Source organism: Crocuta crocuta, unplaced genomic scaffold, assembly GCF_008692635.1.
Source record: "Crocuta crocuta isolate KB4526 unplaced genomic scaffold, BGI_CrCroc_1.0 scaffold280, whole genome shotgun sequence".
Taxonomy (NCBI): domain Eukaryota; kingdom Metazoa; phylum Chordata; class Mammalia; order Carnivora; family Hyaenidae; genus Crocuta; species Crocuta crocuta.
This window is the reverse complement of record NW_027527434.1, coordinates 48,915-65,481: the sequence shown is the minus strand read 5'-3', so window position 1 is coordinate 65,481 and position 16,567 is coordinate 48,915. Positions and strand designations below refer to the sequence as shown.

Here is a 16,567-nt window from a genome sequence, read left to right as displayed (position 1 = left end):
GGGAAATACTCCTTCTGATTGGATGATCCAGGGGCCTCATGGAACAGGTGGCATTTATCTAGCTGGGGTATTTAACAAATGGATATGGTCTCCACAGGCAGAGGAATGGAGGAGGTTCTTGCAGATAGAAGAAGTAACAGGAGCAAAGTCTCCAGAGTTGAAGAAACATTGAAGTATAGTCAAAATATGGTTTATTTAGGCAGGAGAGGAACAAGAAGTAACTTTAGGAAGACTGAGGTTAGATTTAGACAGGAGAAGTTAAGAAGTAAATTCAGAAAGATTGAGGTCAGTTGGAAATCAGATAGTTTAAAATGTCTGGTATTCACCCTTGTTTTGCTAGAGGTGGGAGTCTTTCAGCTTAGGATCAGGCTGGAGATACCCTGGGAGAGCAAGGAACACTCAAGAGGGGAGAATGTGGGTTTGGGGTCTGCCTGCCTGACTTCAATCCTGTTATTTGATTCCTCTGCAATTCTGTTCCCTCTTCTGTAGAATGGGAGTATCTATAGCTTCCATACAGAACCACAGGGAGGATAATGGGCATATGGAGGAAATCTGCCTCCTCTCTCAGTCTCTCTTTTTTAATTTTTATTTGAGAGAGAGAGAGAGACTCAAGCAACTTATATGCTAAATTTGGAGACTCACATAGGGCTCGATCCGAGAACTCTGGGATCATGACCCTAGACAAAATCAAGAGCCGGTCACTCAAGTGACTAAACCACCTAGATGCCCCAGTCCCTCTATTTCTGAGTCGAATCAATTTCCTTCCTTCCTCTCCTTCCTTCTTTTCTCTCCTTCCTTCCTTCCTTCATTTCCTCCTTCCTTCCTCTTCCTTCCTGCCTTCATATCTCCATTTCTTTCCACTGTAATTTTATACAGTGTTATATTAGTTTCAGATGTACAATATGGTGATTCAACAATTCTACGTATGATTCATTGCTCATCCTGTTAAGTGTATACTTAATCCCCTTTACCTATTCCACCCATCCCCCCACCTCCCCTGTGGTAACCATCAGTTTGTTCTATAGAGTTAAGAGTTTCTTTTGGGGTTTCTCTCTTTTTTTTCCTTTGTTTCTTTTGTTTCCTAAATTCCATATGAGCAAAATCATATGGTTTTTGTCTTTCTCTGACTGATTTATAATTATACCCTGTAGATCCATCCAAGTGGTTGAAAATGGCAAGATTTCATTATTTTTAATGGCTGAGTAATATTCCATTACACATATATGTCTATATGTATAGGTATATATGCATATACCACATCTTTATCCATTCATCTATGGATGAACACTTGATCTGCTTCCATAATTTGGCTATTGTAAATAATGCTGAAATAAACATAGCAGTGCATATATCCTTTGGAAATTGTGTTTTTGTATTATTTGTGTAGATACTCAGTAGTACAATTACTGAATCATGTGGTAATTTTAATTTTTTGAGGACTCTCATACTGCTTTCCACCGTTGCTGCACCAGCTTGCACTCCTATGAAAAGGTGCATGATGGTTCCATTTTTCCACATCGTCGTCAACACTTGTTGTTGTCTTTTTCATTTTAGCATACTGACAGGTGTGGGGTTATATCTCGTTGTGGTTTTGATTTCTATTTCCCTGATGAGGAGTGATATTGAGCATCTTTTCACATGTCTGTTGGCCATCTGGATGTCTTCTTTAGGGAAATGTCTGCTCATGTCTTCTGCTAATTTTTTTAAAGTATGTTTCACTCCCAGCACGGAGCCCAATGTGGGGATTGAACTCACAGCCCTGAGATCAAGACCTGAGCTGAGATTAAGTGTAGGATACTTAACTGATTGAGCCACTCAGGCACCCCACAAGTAAAAAATAAATAAAAATATTTAAACTTTCAAATGCTGATGTGTGTGTTTGAGTTTGTATGTAAATTTGTATAATTAGTAATTTGAAATAATTTAGTTAAAATACACTGACACTTTGGAGACACCCATGTACTTAGTGGAGGGGGGAGGGGAAAGATGGATTTGGCGTTTTTTGTGCAGCTTTAAGTCTCGGGGACTGGCAGGATGAGAGTAGTGAACAATGATATTGACATGAGGTGGGGAATGAGAAATGGGAAATGTAGTCTGATGTGCTGGAGGGATCATCAGATGGACTTGAGGCAGATAAACAAAGGGGGAATTTGCATTGAAGGAAACTAGACCCAAAGTACAGTTTTGAGAGTCCTTTGACTGGGTGTCCATGCTGGTTGGTGAAATGGAAGTAGAGGAGACTGTTTACAAGGAAGAGGAACGGTGAGGACAGACTGTTGGAGGACTGCAGTGTTCAGAGGTAAGGGGGTTGAAGAGACTGTGTCTGCAGCAAGTGGAGAATGTTCTATAGAGAAATTTGATATTAAGGGAGGAAAGACTCGGTTGGTCCGGTGTGTACCAGGGTAGGGTGAAGGTATTTTTTAGGATGAGGAATTTTGAATATGTTAATGGACTAAGGGGGAATACAGTTAATGAAGAGGAAGAGGTTGAAAACACAGAAGAAAACATTTAAAGGGTAAANAGTCCTTTGACTGGGTGTCCATGCTGGTTGGTGAAATGGAAGTAGAGGAGACTGTTTACAAGGAAGAGGAACGGTGAGGACAGACTGTTGGAGGACTGCAGTGTTCAGAGGTAAGGGGGTTGAAGAGACTGTGTCTGCAGCAAGTGGAGAATGTTCTATAGAGAAATTTGATATTAAGGGAGGAAAGACTCGGTTGGTCCGGTGTGTACCAGGGTAGGGTGAAGGTATTTTTTAGGATGAGGAATTTTGAATATGTTAATGGACTAAGGGGGAATACAGTTAATGAAGAGGAAGAGGTTGAAAACACAGAAGAAAACATTTAAAGGGTAAAAGATTGGGGCGCCTGGGTGGCTTAGTTGGTTAAGCGTCTGACTTTCGCTCAGGTCATGACCTCGCGGTTCGTGGGTTCGAGCCCCGCGTCGGGCTCTGTGCTGACTGCCGGCTCAGAGCCTGGAGCCTGTTTCAGTCTGCGACTCCCTCTCTCTCTGACCCTCCCCTGCTCACGCTGTCTCTCTCTCTCTCTCTCTCCTAGAAATAAATAAAATGTTTAAAAAAGAAAAAAAAAAGGGTAAAAGATTAATGGAAAGGGGGGGAAAGTGAAAGATTGAAAAAGAGAAGAAAAGTTTTAATTGATGGAAGATAATGAGAAGAGCTCTTAACAAGACAGAGAAAAGAACAGAATCTGCAGGGGTGAGGTAGGAGAGGGGGGACTGGACTTTGAGAGGTGGAGGGGCAGGTGTACCTGTGAGATGGAAAGCAAAGGTGTGTGTGGAGATGCAAAGAGCATTTTCAGATGAATGGAAGTATAGCGAGAGGGTTCACATGGGTGCCTTGAGTTATTACCATGAGATATACCTAACAATACCAGCTTCCACCACTGCTTCCTGGGTGCCTCCCTTGTGCCAACTCAGGGTTAAGCACTTCACCCACTTCTCCTGTACCAACCTATTTATATTTCAAAAATTTTGTGACATAGGAATTATTAAAACTTCCATTTCACAGGTGAGGAAACTAGGCTCAGAGTACAAGTAAACCACAAATAAGTGTGAAACATGGATAATAAGCTTGATTTGTCATTTTCTAAGGGCACTATTTTATTTTATTTTTTTTAAATATTTTTTAATGTTTTATTTATTTCTAGGAGAGAGAGAGAGAGACAGCGTGAGCAGGGGAGGGTCAGAGAGAGAGGGAGTCACAGACTGAAACAGGCTCCAGGCTCGGAGCTGGCAGTCAGCACAGAGCCCGACGCGGGGCTCAAACCCACGAACCGCGAGATCATGACTGAAGCGAAAGTCGGACGCTTAACCGACTAAGCCACCCAGGCGCCCCTAAGGGCACTGTTTTAAACACTTCATTGAAATGAACAACAATAATAAGAACAACACCACACACACACACACACACACACACACACACACACACACACACACACACACCAGCCAACTGGCTCTGGCAGATCCAGGATCCAGAATCCAGGAGACGTAGCTTGCTCTTGTTGGTTTAATCTCTTAAAAAGTTTATTCAGTATCCCAAGCCCACGAAGTTTTTCATAGGGCTGAAGGAGGGCTTGGAATATGCATTTTCTTCAAGGTTTCATCTAACATGATTCTCATACAGTAACGAATTCAGTGCTCCACACTTTGAGAAACACAGGACCAGGGTTATATTATGCTAATAAGACTTTCTGCTAAATAAAATATTTCTCAGCAGGTCCAGTTTATGAGTTTGAAACATGAGTATCTTCTAGGAGTTTGTTGGTACTGGAAGGTTTATCTTCTTACCTGTAGAATGACCTTAGGGTCAAACTTGGTCAGATGATGGATGAAGAGTGTAGACCCTGCTGTCCATGGTTCAAACAGGCACCCCAAGGAAGCCAGAATCCAGCCTGGGTCTGAAGGGCACCAGAGGACATCAGATGTCTTCAGTTGCATTAATTGCCTGCTAACTCCAAAACACAGTGGCCTCAGCTAGGTGATCATGAGAGGATGTGATCGAGGGCTGGGGACTTTGATTTTCAGGGTGACCCACCTCTCATTCTCAGTACATGTGGTTTGAGTGGGATCCAGACACACTCCCGACCCCGGTCCCTAAAATATGTCAAATCCTATTTTCTGGTCATGTGTGATTTCAACTGGTTTAGTTATAATGATCCTAACGGCTGGGAATTGGCTCTGTTACTTATACATTCCTAGGTAATGCTGGCAGCCATTTGGGGTTAACAAGGGATAAGCCTTTCTGAGAAGTGCATCAAAACACAGCAGATGGAGAGTTGAAAACCTGACCCAGAGACTCTAGCTATGTCTGAAGCCAAACCCTGGAGTGCCCTGCCTCATGATCCAATAAGTTCCTTTTTTCACTCTTGGGCATAAAGAGGGTTAGATTGGGCTTTCTGTCGTTTGTGATGGAGAAAGATAAAGAGAAAGAGAGAGAGGGATGGAGGGTGAGAAAGAGCAAGTGATCGAGAGAGAGAGAAAGAGAGAGACAGAAAGAGAAAGAATTAATATCACATTTAGCAAAGAACTAAAAACAATTATCCACTAGGGCAATAAATGAAAAGCAGGTGGGAAAGGTTTCTCATTTCTCTATCTTATCTTACTGCTCCTGGGGGATGTCTGTGTAACTCCTTGAGAAAACACAATCCTCCAATTAGCAGACTATAGCTCTAAGGAGCTTTACTATTAGCAGGGAAGGGCTTGGATAAACAATCCACCCTCCCTCATCACAGCCCTCTTAGGATTGTGGCTCGCCCACAGAATATTACTAGCTAGGAAGACCTGTCTTCTCAGCTTCACACCCAAGTACCCACTGAACATCTCTTCTGCAGTGTCCCTCAGGCACCTCGACCCCATCCTTTTCCGTCCTGCCTCCCTTCATCTTTCAGCCACAGTAATCTTCCAAAAACACAAATCTGATTAGGTCTTTCCCTAGCTGAAATACATCCCATTGCTCCAATACCTCCCCTTCATTTGCCTAAAAGACTCTAAACTCTATACTAAGGCCACTAGATCCTGGGCCCTGCTCACTGGTTCCCAACTCCTTCCATATGTCCCTTATGACTTAGGCTGAGCACGAGATATCCCAAAGTCTCTGTAATTTATAATGCCAATTTTAATATCTTTGTGCCTCTGCTCTTGTCATTCAGACTGCACAGAAAGCCCTTGCCTTCTTTCCACCCCCATTCTTCCAGGGTTTTGCTAGTCAGCTGGTATCATTGCATAACGCTGCATCTGCACATAATGCTGCACTGTCAAAAAAAAAAAAAAAGTCTTGTCTGCCCTCTGGTCTGGTTAATAAGTTAAGAAATATATGGAACTTGTTCTATTCTGAATATTTTTATCTGGAGTAGGGACAGAGAGAAGAGGCTCGGTTTAAAATAGATTAAATGATTAACCCAAGGCTACAGCTTCAGCCTCTATGATTGATTTTCTAGATTAGGGGCAGTGGCATGTTGTTGCTTGGTTCCATTACCCTTTTTCCCAAGAGCTCATGACTAAGTAACTCCACGTTTCATTTGTTCATAATTGGGAAATGGAAAGGACCGGTCACTTCAGGTGACATTGTTAAAACATTCTGTCTTTTGCCACCAAACCCTGAGTCAATTGACAAGGACACAATGGCTTGTCATTTTTGTGGTTTGCTGAATGCCTGCTGTCCCCACCCACAATTCCTACACACCTCTTGTAAAGGTGCTCAGGCAGGACCTAAATGGGCCTCCTTTGTGTCCAGAGGCCTCTGTCAGCAAACCATTAGGATTCCCAGTGTCTACCTCTCAAGATTCTCAGGAGTCTAAATTAAAGAGCCCAGACAGAAGAAACAGGTTGGAGTCAATTCTACTTAGAGCTCTTTTACCATCCCACACATGCGTTCACATCCATGTACACACACATGTACACACATATACACACACCACCCCTGGTCTGTGGCCCAGCATCTAAGTCAATGCCTTCTTTCCTACCATGAAGGCAAAGAAGATCGCAAGGCAAGTCCATGACTGTGTTTTGCCATCTTGGGAAGGCCTGTTGTCCCACTGGTGAAGAAGATGGCCATTGGGTCCAGCGTCTTTGACTTAATACAGGTGTGATCTGGGGATGCTGATCTGCAAAGGGATTCAGTACAAAAGGAAAGAAGTCACATTTCTTTCTTTTGCATCCCCGAGGATCCAATGTGAGGGGCTGGAGTCAGAAAAATGGAGCTTTACAACACTGGAGGAAAAAACAGTTCTTCTTGGACTAGAAATCTAAATGAATTTGTGAGAGACTTGGATGAGTAGACTGACATTTCTTCATTTAAAGCAGCGGGGAAATGCAGTACTTGGGAATGAATGGGTTTCTCCTGCCCTTCCTTAGAAAACACATTCATCAGATCAGAAACTCACTTAATCAGGGATCGGAAGTCCAGCCACCCTTGACGGCTTTGGTCAGACACCAGGAGCTTTGTTTTCAGAGAAGGGCACTCCAAAACTAGAGAATCCACCTCTGGGGCAAAGGCATCTGTGGTCACAATGCCTTTGGCTTTAGACATTTGTAACCGGTAGAGAATGTCCTTGGCCTGCATCTGGGTGGTTCCTGGCATGAAGATTATACCTGGGGATAAAAAAGGAACTTTTGGGTTTCAGCCCTGGCTTATCTGCATAGAAATCTGCTAGCTTCTCACTGTACAAAGTATGATCCATGGGCCAGTACCATCAGCACCACCCAGGACACAAAAATCCCATGCCACGTCCCAATCCTACTGAACCAGAATTTGCACTTTAAGAAGCTTTCCAAGGGTTTCCTATGCACACTGAAATTTGAAAAACCTGGCTTAACCTCTTCTATGCTAGATGAATCAAAACAGTAGACAGGTGTATCCTACTTTACATGAGATCTAGGACTATGAACGGAAGTAGGACAGTATTTTTCACATTAGGATTATCTGTTTCCCTGCCTCCATTTTTCTCCTCTCACTTCCTCCGCCTTCAGACGATTGTGTCATCTTGAAACTCCTCTCTTTTCTTCACTCCTCACAACCAAATTTAAGTACATTATCTTCTTTTTTTTTCTTTTTTTTTTATTTTTATTTTTTAATAGTTTATTGTCAAATTAGTTTCCACATAACACTCAGTGCTCATCCCCACAAGTGTCCTCCTCCATGCCCATCCCCCCCTCCCCCCCACGTCCATCAGTCCTCAGTTTTTGTCAGCATTCAAGAGTCTCTCATGGTTTGCTTCTCTCCCTTTCCCCCACCATTTCTGCCCTTCTTCTCCCCCTTGTTCCTCCGTCAAGTTCCTCCTAATCCTCCTATACGTGCAAACATATGATATTTGTCCTTCTCTGCCTGACTTATTTCGCTCAGCATAACACCCTCAAGGTCCATCCATGTTGCTACACATGGCCAGATTTCATTGTTTCTCATTGCCATGTAGTATTCCATGGTATAGATAAACCACATCTTCTTGATCCATTCATCTGTTGATGGACACTTAGGCTCTTTCCATGTTTTAGCTATTGTGGAGAGTGCTGCTATGAACATTGGGAGTACATTATCTTCTTAACTTTTCTACATTCCCTTCCATCTTCCATCCCCAACAGTTCAAGTATTTGTGTGCCCCTATTGGGTTCTAATCTCTCCACCAGATGCCTCGTCCTGAACCTTGCTACTACCCATCTTTCATATTATTACCTGTTCAGGTTCCACAGAACACTGACTTTCCCCCCTCCACTTTTTACTCCTCACCAGCACCTGGGCCCTCTCTCCAGGAAAGCACCATACTCTCCACCCAATACTGAAGGCACTGCCCACTTTCCACCTTTTTCTCTCACAAATCTATTCCCTATTTTAATATGGCTATTCTTCACACAGGCTTCTCCTGACTCTAAGTCTCTGCATGTGCTATTCCCATTCTTGGAATTCCCTTCCTTTGCTTCTATACTTCTTTTATGCTACCTATCCCAGAGGGCTCAGTTCATATCTTGGATTTCCCATGTGCCATCTCTTTTTTTTTATGTTTATTTATTTTTGAGAGAGCCAGAGCCAGAGCATGAGCAGGGGAGGGGCAGAGAGAGAGGGAGACACAGAACCCGAGGCAGGCTCCAGACTGTGAGCCGTCAGCACAGAGCCCGACGCGGGGCTCAAACTCACAAACCGTGAGATCATGACCTGAGCCAAAGTCGGAGGCTCAACAGGATGAACCACCCAGGTGCTCCCCCATGTGCCATCTCTTAGCTCTACAGATGACATGGCTTCTCTATACTCTCTCCATTGTTGCTGCTAATTCTTGATTCCACATGACCTTGATGGATTAATGTAGTATTTTATTTGTGTGGAAATATATGCATTATAAATCAATTCAAAAAAGAATTCAAGAGTCCCTCACCAATTCTAAATTATAGAGATAAATAGATAGGCAATTAAAAGGGATGGCAAATCTCCACAGAAGAATGCTAACTGATAAGTGTAGAGGGAATAACATAATTAGAAAATTCTCATATAAAACCACCATAATAATATCCAATTCAATCAAGAATCATCAATGGATTTTCAAGACATAGGGAGAAAGACAGTTGGGGGACAGGATATTCACACAGTCTCATAAGTATTACAGCACAGGTTACTTACTAATTACAAAGGGAAACAGTGCCTTCTCAGGCAAAGTGTTTGTCAATAATAACACCAGTGATAGGAGAAACTGGCTTCATGTATCTCCTGATGTAGAGCACCGAGATAGGCACGTTGTCTTTCTAGAGCTCCTACTAAAAATGGTTATCGGAAAATAATCCTGAAGAATGAGTCAGAAATACAAATTTTGTGGGAGCTTCTGCAAAACAACTGGCTTAGACATTTCCAAGATGTTGTCATGCAGAAAAGCCTAGATTAATTGAGACTGAGGAGACCTGACATACAATGCAATGCATGATTCTCTTTGGATTTTGGATTTAAACCAAAAACAAACAAACAAACAAACAAACATGCTACAAAAGACACTGTTGGGACAATTAAAGAATTTTGGCTATGGCTATGGATGTATATTATAACAAAGTTAGGCTTCTTGTGTGATATCACTGTTCTGGGTCTGTGAGGAGGATGCATGCTCCAGGATTTATGGGTGTTTAGCTGGTGTTTATGGATGTCACAATGTCTGCAACTGATAGTTTAATGAGTCAGTGTGGGAGGGGGGCAAAATGTTAGCAATAGATGGATTTTTAAAAATAAAAAATGAGACTGCAAGAGAAAGTGTGTGTGTGTGTGTGTGTGTGTGTGTGTGAATTAGAGTTATGACATTGTTTTTAAGGGTGTATAAGTATGAAGGAGAGAGTGAGGAGGAATAAAAGAATATTTGAAAGAGTCTGTGAAAGACAAAGAATATGAAGGTTAAGACAAAAAGTTTGGGAAATATTAATATTTCAGGACCCATCAGCTCTAGGCCAGACCTAAAATCTGTTGGGGTCTCTTTGATTTACTTACCTGCTCGGATGCAGCCTATGACTACCAGCCACCACTCAGGCACTCGAGGCAGGATCAAAGCTAGACGGTCTCCGTGTTGCAAGCCACAGGTCTGGGTGAAGACGTTGGCTGCACGGCGGGATAAGTCTGTCATCTCTCTGAAACTCCACTTCACTTCATCCCCTTGGTTATTCACCCACCACAGGGCTGGGTTTGGACCTCTCTTTCCCTCCTGGTCAAGATCAAACAGGATGTGTTACTTCATAGGTTAAAGGAAAAGGGTACTTACTTGACCAATCCACTACCATAGTGACATGAAAATGTAGCTCAAGAACTGAGATCCATTTTTAAAGCATTTATAGAACCAGGGGCGCCTGGGTGGCTCAATCGGTTAAACATCCGACTTCAGCTCAAGTCATGATCTCACAGTTTGTGGGTTAGAGCCCCACATCGGGCTCTGTGTTGAAAGCTAGCTCAGAGCCTGGAGCCTGTTTCAGATTCTGTGTCTCCCTCTCTCTCTGACCCTCCCCTGCTCACACTGTCTCTCTTTCTCAGGAATAAATATAACATTAAAAAAAAATAAAGCAATTATAGAACCAAAAGAAATGGGTAGGGTAAGATCCAGCCAATTTCTTCTGGTTTACTGTAGTCACCTCCTCTCAAGTCACATCAAACCATGAATAGCTCCATGTCACCTGATAAGGCCTTAAAATTTTATTCCTCCATGTGTCTGTCTTAGTTTCATATGGACACTATTTTCCCCTCTGTGCCACAGCATTATCATGTACAAAATGGGTCCATGTCTCATCTATGAAATGGGTCCAATACTACCTAGAAAGTAGTAACGTTTAAATTAGTTATTTAAAGAGATAAGGTGTATATGATAGTGCCTAGACACATGGTATGTAGTCAATGAAATTAGTATCATTATTAGGGCACCTGGGTGGCTCAGTCTGTTGAGTGCTTGACTTCGGCTCAGGTCGTGATCTCATGGTTCATAAGTTCGAGCCCTGCATTGGGCTCACTGCTGTCAGCATAGAAGGCTGGCTGCTTCAGATCCTCTGTTTTCCTCTCTCTTTGCCCTTCACCCACTTGTTCTCTCTGTCTCTGTCTTTGTCTGTCTTTCTCTCTCGCTGTTGTCTCTCGATCTCTCACAAATGAACATTAAAATAAATTGCTATCATTATTATTGTTATGACAGCAAAACAAAAGACTAATTTAATTCCTGAATATTTAGGGAATTTATTTTTAAAATTAAGGTACATCTGGAGGCAAAATAAGCAAGAAGGCAGATCTGGAAGCTCCAAGGTAATCAGCGTTTCCTCACAGAAACATCAAGTCATCAACAGACTAAAATAGTTGTATAGGAACTCTAGAAACAGTTAAGGATCTGCAGCAACCAATAAATTCCCAAATAATAAAAAACTCATGCTCTAAATAGTAGCAATTTTATGTTGTTTTTGCTGCTTGTCCTTGTCTTATCCCCTCTCTGGTGTTGTGCAGAATGGTCTGGAGGAAGCCACCCAATTCTCAGCCCCTCCCTTGGAATTTGTATGGTATTCTGGCTTGTCTGAAGGCAGCCTGAGGGAATGGTTTTGCTTCATCCCATTCAGAGCTCAGATAGGAATGGTGACATAGTTTGAATATCAGATTGGAGGTGGCTGAAAGCAGTGGCAGATGCCACATTGAGTGGAAACTGTAGAACTGTGGCAACCGCGAAAGGAAACTACAGGCAGCGGAAGACAGTAAAATATCTAGGGCCCCAAGAAGAAACAGATTTGAGACTTGTAATGAAATTAAAACATGTAAAAGCAGTATCACGTATGGAAAATTTGAGGGGAAAAAAGCACATGCACAGGCCTAGGAAAGACACATGCCTAGGACCTGAAGACCTGAGAAGACTTAAGTTTTCACAGTGGTCAGATTACTGGAGGCCTTTCTCTGCATGGAGTCAGGCTGCAATGACAGACAGAGGTGGCTGCTTTTATCAAATATCCAATGTTCAACAACAGATCACAAGGTCATGTTGCCCATTCAAAGGAATAAAACCAATCTCCAGATNCTTGAGCCTCTACTTCAAAGCTGTCATCATCAAGACAGTATGGTATTGGCACAAAAACAGACACACAGACCAATGGAATACAATAGAGAACTCAGATTTGGACTCAAAAGTATACAGCCAACTAATATTTGACAGGAACGAGTGTCCAATGGAAAAAAGACAGCCTCTTTAACAGATGGTGCTGGAAGAACTGGACAGCAACATGCAGAAGAATGAAACTAGATCATTTTCTCACACCATACACCAAAAAACAAAAAACAAAAAACCTCAAAATGGATAAAGGACCTGAAAGTGAGACAGGAAACCATCAAAACCCTAGAGGACAAAGCAGGAAACAACCTCCTTGATCTCTACAGCAGCAATTTCTTACTTGAGACATTCCAAAAGCAAGGGAATCAATAGCAAAATAAATTATTGGAATCTCATCAAGATTAAAAGCTTCTGCATGACAAAGGAAACAATCCATAAAATTGATAGGCAACCTACAGAATGGGAAAAGATAGTTGCAAATGACATATCAGATAAAGGGTTAATGTCCAAAATCTAAAGGAACTCCCCAAACTCCACATCCAAAACATGCTCATTCAGAGCATGAAATGATGCTCAGAATCCCTCCTCATCAGGGAAATACAAATCAAAACCACACTGAGATACCACCTCATGCCAGTCAGAGTGGCTAAAATGAACAAATCAGAGGATTCTAGATGCTGGTGAGGATGTGGAGACACGGGCACCCTCCTACACTGTTGGTGGGAATGTAAACTAGTGCAGCCCCTCTAGCAAATGGTGTGGAGTTTCCTCAGAAAATTAACACTAGTACTCCCTTATGACCCAGCAATAGCACTGCTAGGAATTTACCCAAGGGATATAGGAGTGCTGATGCATAGGGGCACATGTACCCCAGTGATCATAGCGGCACTCTCAACAATAGCCAAAACATGGAAAGAGCCTAAGTGTCCATCAATGGATGAAGGGATCAAGAAGATGTGGTTTATCTATATGATGGAATACTACATGGCAATGAGAAAGAATGAAATCTGGCCATGTGTAGCAACATAGATGGAACTTGAGAGTGTTATGCTGAGCGAAATAAGTCAGGCAGAGAAGGACAAATACCGTATGTTTGCACGTATAAGAGGATTAGGAAGAACCTAACAGAGGACTGTGGGGGAGTAGATGGGGGGAAATAGTGGGGAAGAGGGAGGGAGGCAAGTCTTGACAGACTCTTGAATGCTGAGAACAAATTGAGGACTGATGGGTGTGGGGGGGAGGGGAAGGGGTATGATGGACATGGAGGAGGGCACTTGTGGGGTGAGCACTGGGTATTATATGGAAATCAACTTGACAATAAACTATTTGTAAAAATAAATACATAAATAAATAAATAAATAAATAAAAATAAAAACAAACAAAAAATAAATATAAGCTGGTGACCTTATTACACCTGTGGACATAAGGTGTCGGCTTACCAGGTACTTTCTTTTGTTTTATAACCAATTCTTTGCTGGGGCACTGGGTGCCTCAGTTGTTTGAGCATCCAACTTAGGCTCAGTTTATGATCTCATGGTTCATGAGTTCAAGGCCCACGTTGGGCTTGCTGTTTTCAGTAGAGATCCCGCTTGCGATCTTCTGTCTCCCCCCCCCCACTCCTCCCCTGCCCATGCTCTCTAAAAATTAAACATAAAAACCTAAAAACGATTGTTTTATAAATAATTATTTGCCACCACCACACACACTCATGCACACACACACAAACACATATACACACACACACAGTCAGAAGATTTTACATAAAAGTATGAGCTTTTTAACTTATATTTTATTTAAAAAATGTATTGAAATGTGAGTTAAAATAAATTCTATCACCGTATTATGGTTTGGGTGGCGTCACTGCTTAGGCCATGGATCAGTTCATGGATGGTGCCTGTTAAGTTGTAAGGGCAGGTCCAGGAAGCCAGAGTGGACTACAGTGGACCCTATGGAGGGTCTTTCATAGGAACAATTTCAAAACCCATCGGGCTTGTAAGTGAAGTTTCAACATTTTATCCCACCAATGTTTATTGAGGGAGAGCTAGGTGACAGGCCCCATGTGTCACCTGAGAGACACTAATCATGATCAAGGCAATTAGCAAAGTGGAAACAAGCAGATGAGAAATGTTGGGAGAATAAATATTATTGGCATGAGGATGCTGGTGGTGAGGAGAATTCGGAGACATGAAGAAATGGGCAAGGATCAACAATGATGATATAAAACACAACAAAGATGAGGCACCCCTGGGGTAATACTTACTCGGGGATGTCACCATGGGTTGATGTGTTAACTACCTATGAAGACTATAAATTGGGGGAAAGTGATGGCATCACTTCTTGTTCTCTACCTCTTCCCTCTCTAGTGCATCTCATGGTTCAAAAGTTCTTAACTAGATTACTGGTCAGGGAAGTGATGAAAGTCAGTTTAGAGTCTGAAGGAAGAAATGTTTGGTATCATCAAATTGTGAGACTAAGCGAAATAATGTGTTCGAGAATCAGGTAGCCTGGGCCCAAATCCTGTCCTTTTCCCTTAATAGGTATATGCTTGTTTTTGTGTGTTATTTAAACCTTTGGCACCTCAGTTCCTTCTTCTAGAAAGTGGGGATGATGAAAATGCTCATCTAATCATAGTAGTAAATGCAAAGTGCATTTTAAAAAGTGCATATTAAAAAATGTCCTCCCTTGGCACTATTATGCTAATTCAGAGAAAGGAAAAAGAAGGAGATGGGGAGGCAGCCCCCACGTTAGTTGAGTACTAACATATAAATGCAGGTTCATGGGAAATTTAAAAATTATATTAACTCTCTGGCTGTATTGCAGGTAAATTCTGTCCACAGACAGTGTTGGGTGAATTTTACCACTGTGGACATTACCAACTGGGACTTAGTAGCTGGGGCGCCATGAACTGTCTACCTCAACTCCTAATGTCCCTGTTGCACCTCTTGTGGTCTGTCTCTTGGAGATACATAAACTGAGCACTTTGGTTTTTCTGTAGACGTGTGTAATCTCTAGAGGCCATAGGGACAATTCTCTCTGGACATACCCTAAAGCTACACTCAAGTATGTAGTTGAATGGAGGGAACCCAGCTGCACAGGCCATCCTCACAGAATGACAGATGACATGACCTAGCTATATGTGTCAGATGCTCATGTGTACAATCAGGTGATCTGTCCCTTCCCTCAGAGTGTAGCCTGAAGTTAAGCCCAAGCATAATAAGACCAATTCCAGTTAGGCTCAGGGTCTCATGAGTTAAAGGTAAGAAATCCAACAAAGGTTGGGGCACCTGGGTGGCTCAGTCGGTTGAACATATGACTTCGGCTCAGGTCATGATCTCACAGTGTGTGGGTTTGAGCCCCGTGTCAGGCTCTGTGCTGACAGCTAGTTCAGAGCCTGAAGCCTGCTAGAGATTCTGTGTCTCCCTCTCTCTCTCTGACACTCCCTGCTCACGCTGGCTCTCTCTCTCTCTCTCTCAGAAATAAACAAAAAAACATTTTAAAAATTAAAAAAAGTATTCCACCTAAGGCCAAGTTGTCGACCTTGTCATTAGAAACTTTGGTCACAATTATATGACTGTGTACCAGATATTTTCACCTGCTATCTTGTCTCTAAAATGAGATTATCATCATTTCATAGATAAAACCACTGAGGCTCAGAGGACTGAGAAAGTGACTAGGCTGAGAATTGAACCCCCAAATGTAAGGTTTTCCCACAACACTGCTAAGCTGAGCCATAGCTATTACTGTCTCTGTGCCCTTCAGTCTACTAAGATGATGATAAGGTCAGTAAGGCCAATCCTGTTCTCACCTCCCATCACAAGTGCCTCCTTACCTGCTCCATTTGAGTCCAATAGTCCAGGACATCACTTGCAAAGTTAAATTCCTTAGGTCTATCGTGGTCATTCCATCTCGGAGCTCCAGCTCCTGATAAATCACGGCAGCAAAGGTACCAAGGGGCAGGGTGAACACCATTGTAGGATTGGCGGATGCCCCAGAGGACTTGGAGCCTCATCAGCCTCTGCATGGTGGCGCAGGTGTCAAGAAGCAGGCACAGAATTCTCAGGTCACCACCTGCCTTGAGAAGAGATGGCCACTAGATTGGTCATGGAATAATTTCCTCCATAAAATGAAGGCAATAGCTTTGTTAGAGTAATAGCTTTGTTTCAGTTCACCAGAATATGGAAGACACAAGACCCATCAGCGTCTCTATCCCCCTCTTGTTAATATTTTTTCTTGGACTCCATGAGCCAAAAATTTTTCCTGCCTGAGATTGGTTTTCTGTCACTTGAGACTACAAGGATATTGACAAATATGCAGCACCATACTCAGGACTGACGAGGGTAATATCGCAACACCTGTGCTAGAGGACTGAGCTCTGGCCAGGCAGGGGCAGGAATCTTTCCCAGGACAACATTCCAGGAAGCTATCACCAACTCATCAGAGTTGACCCATGAACTGAAACTTTTTGCCACTCCAGATCCCAATAAAAACCCCTTACATGGGAGCAGAAAGTTCACTTGTTATTATTGGTGATT

The 16,567-nt window shown here is 42.5% G+C and overlaps 1 protein-coding gene across 1 annotated transcript in view; it reads right to left on the bottom strand.

The window, feature by feature from the left end:
• Window positions 1–16,056, bottom strand: part of LOC144227619 (acyl-coenzyme A synthetase ACSM1, mitochondrial-like) — a 47,613-nt gene extending 31,557 nt beyond the window's left edge. The window contains exons 1-5 of the mRNA XM_077759307.1: window positions 15,865–16,056; window positions 9,965–10,175; window positions 6,897–7,104; window positions 6,477–6,617; window positions 4,303–4,462 (exon numbers count right to left, since the gene is read on the bottom strand). Coding sequence (XP_077615433.1) covers window positions 4,303–4,462; window positions 6,477–6,617; window positions 6,897–7,104; window positions 9,965–10,175; window positions 15,865–16,056 — 912 coding nt within the window. The remainder of the gene's footprint in view (window positions 1–4,302; window positions 4,463–6,476; window positions 6,618–6,896; window positions 7,105–9,964; window positions 10,176–15,864) is intronic.
• Between the last annotated feature and the right edge of the window lie 511 nt (window positions 16,057–16,567).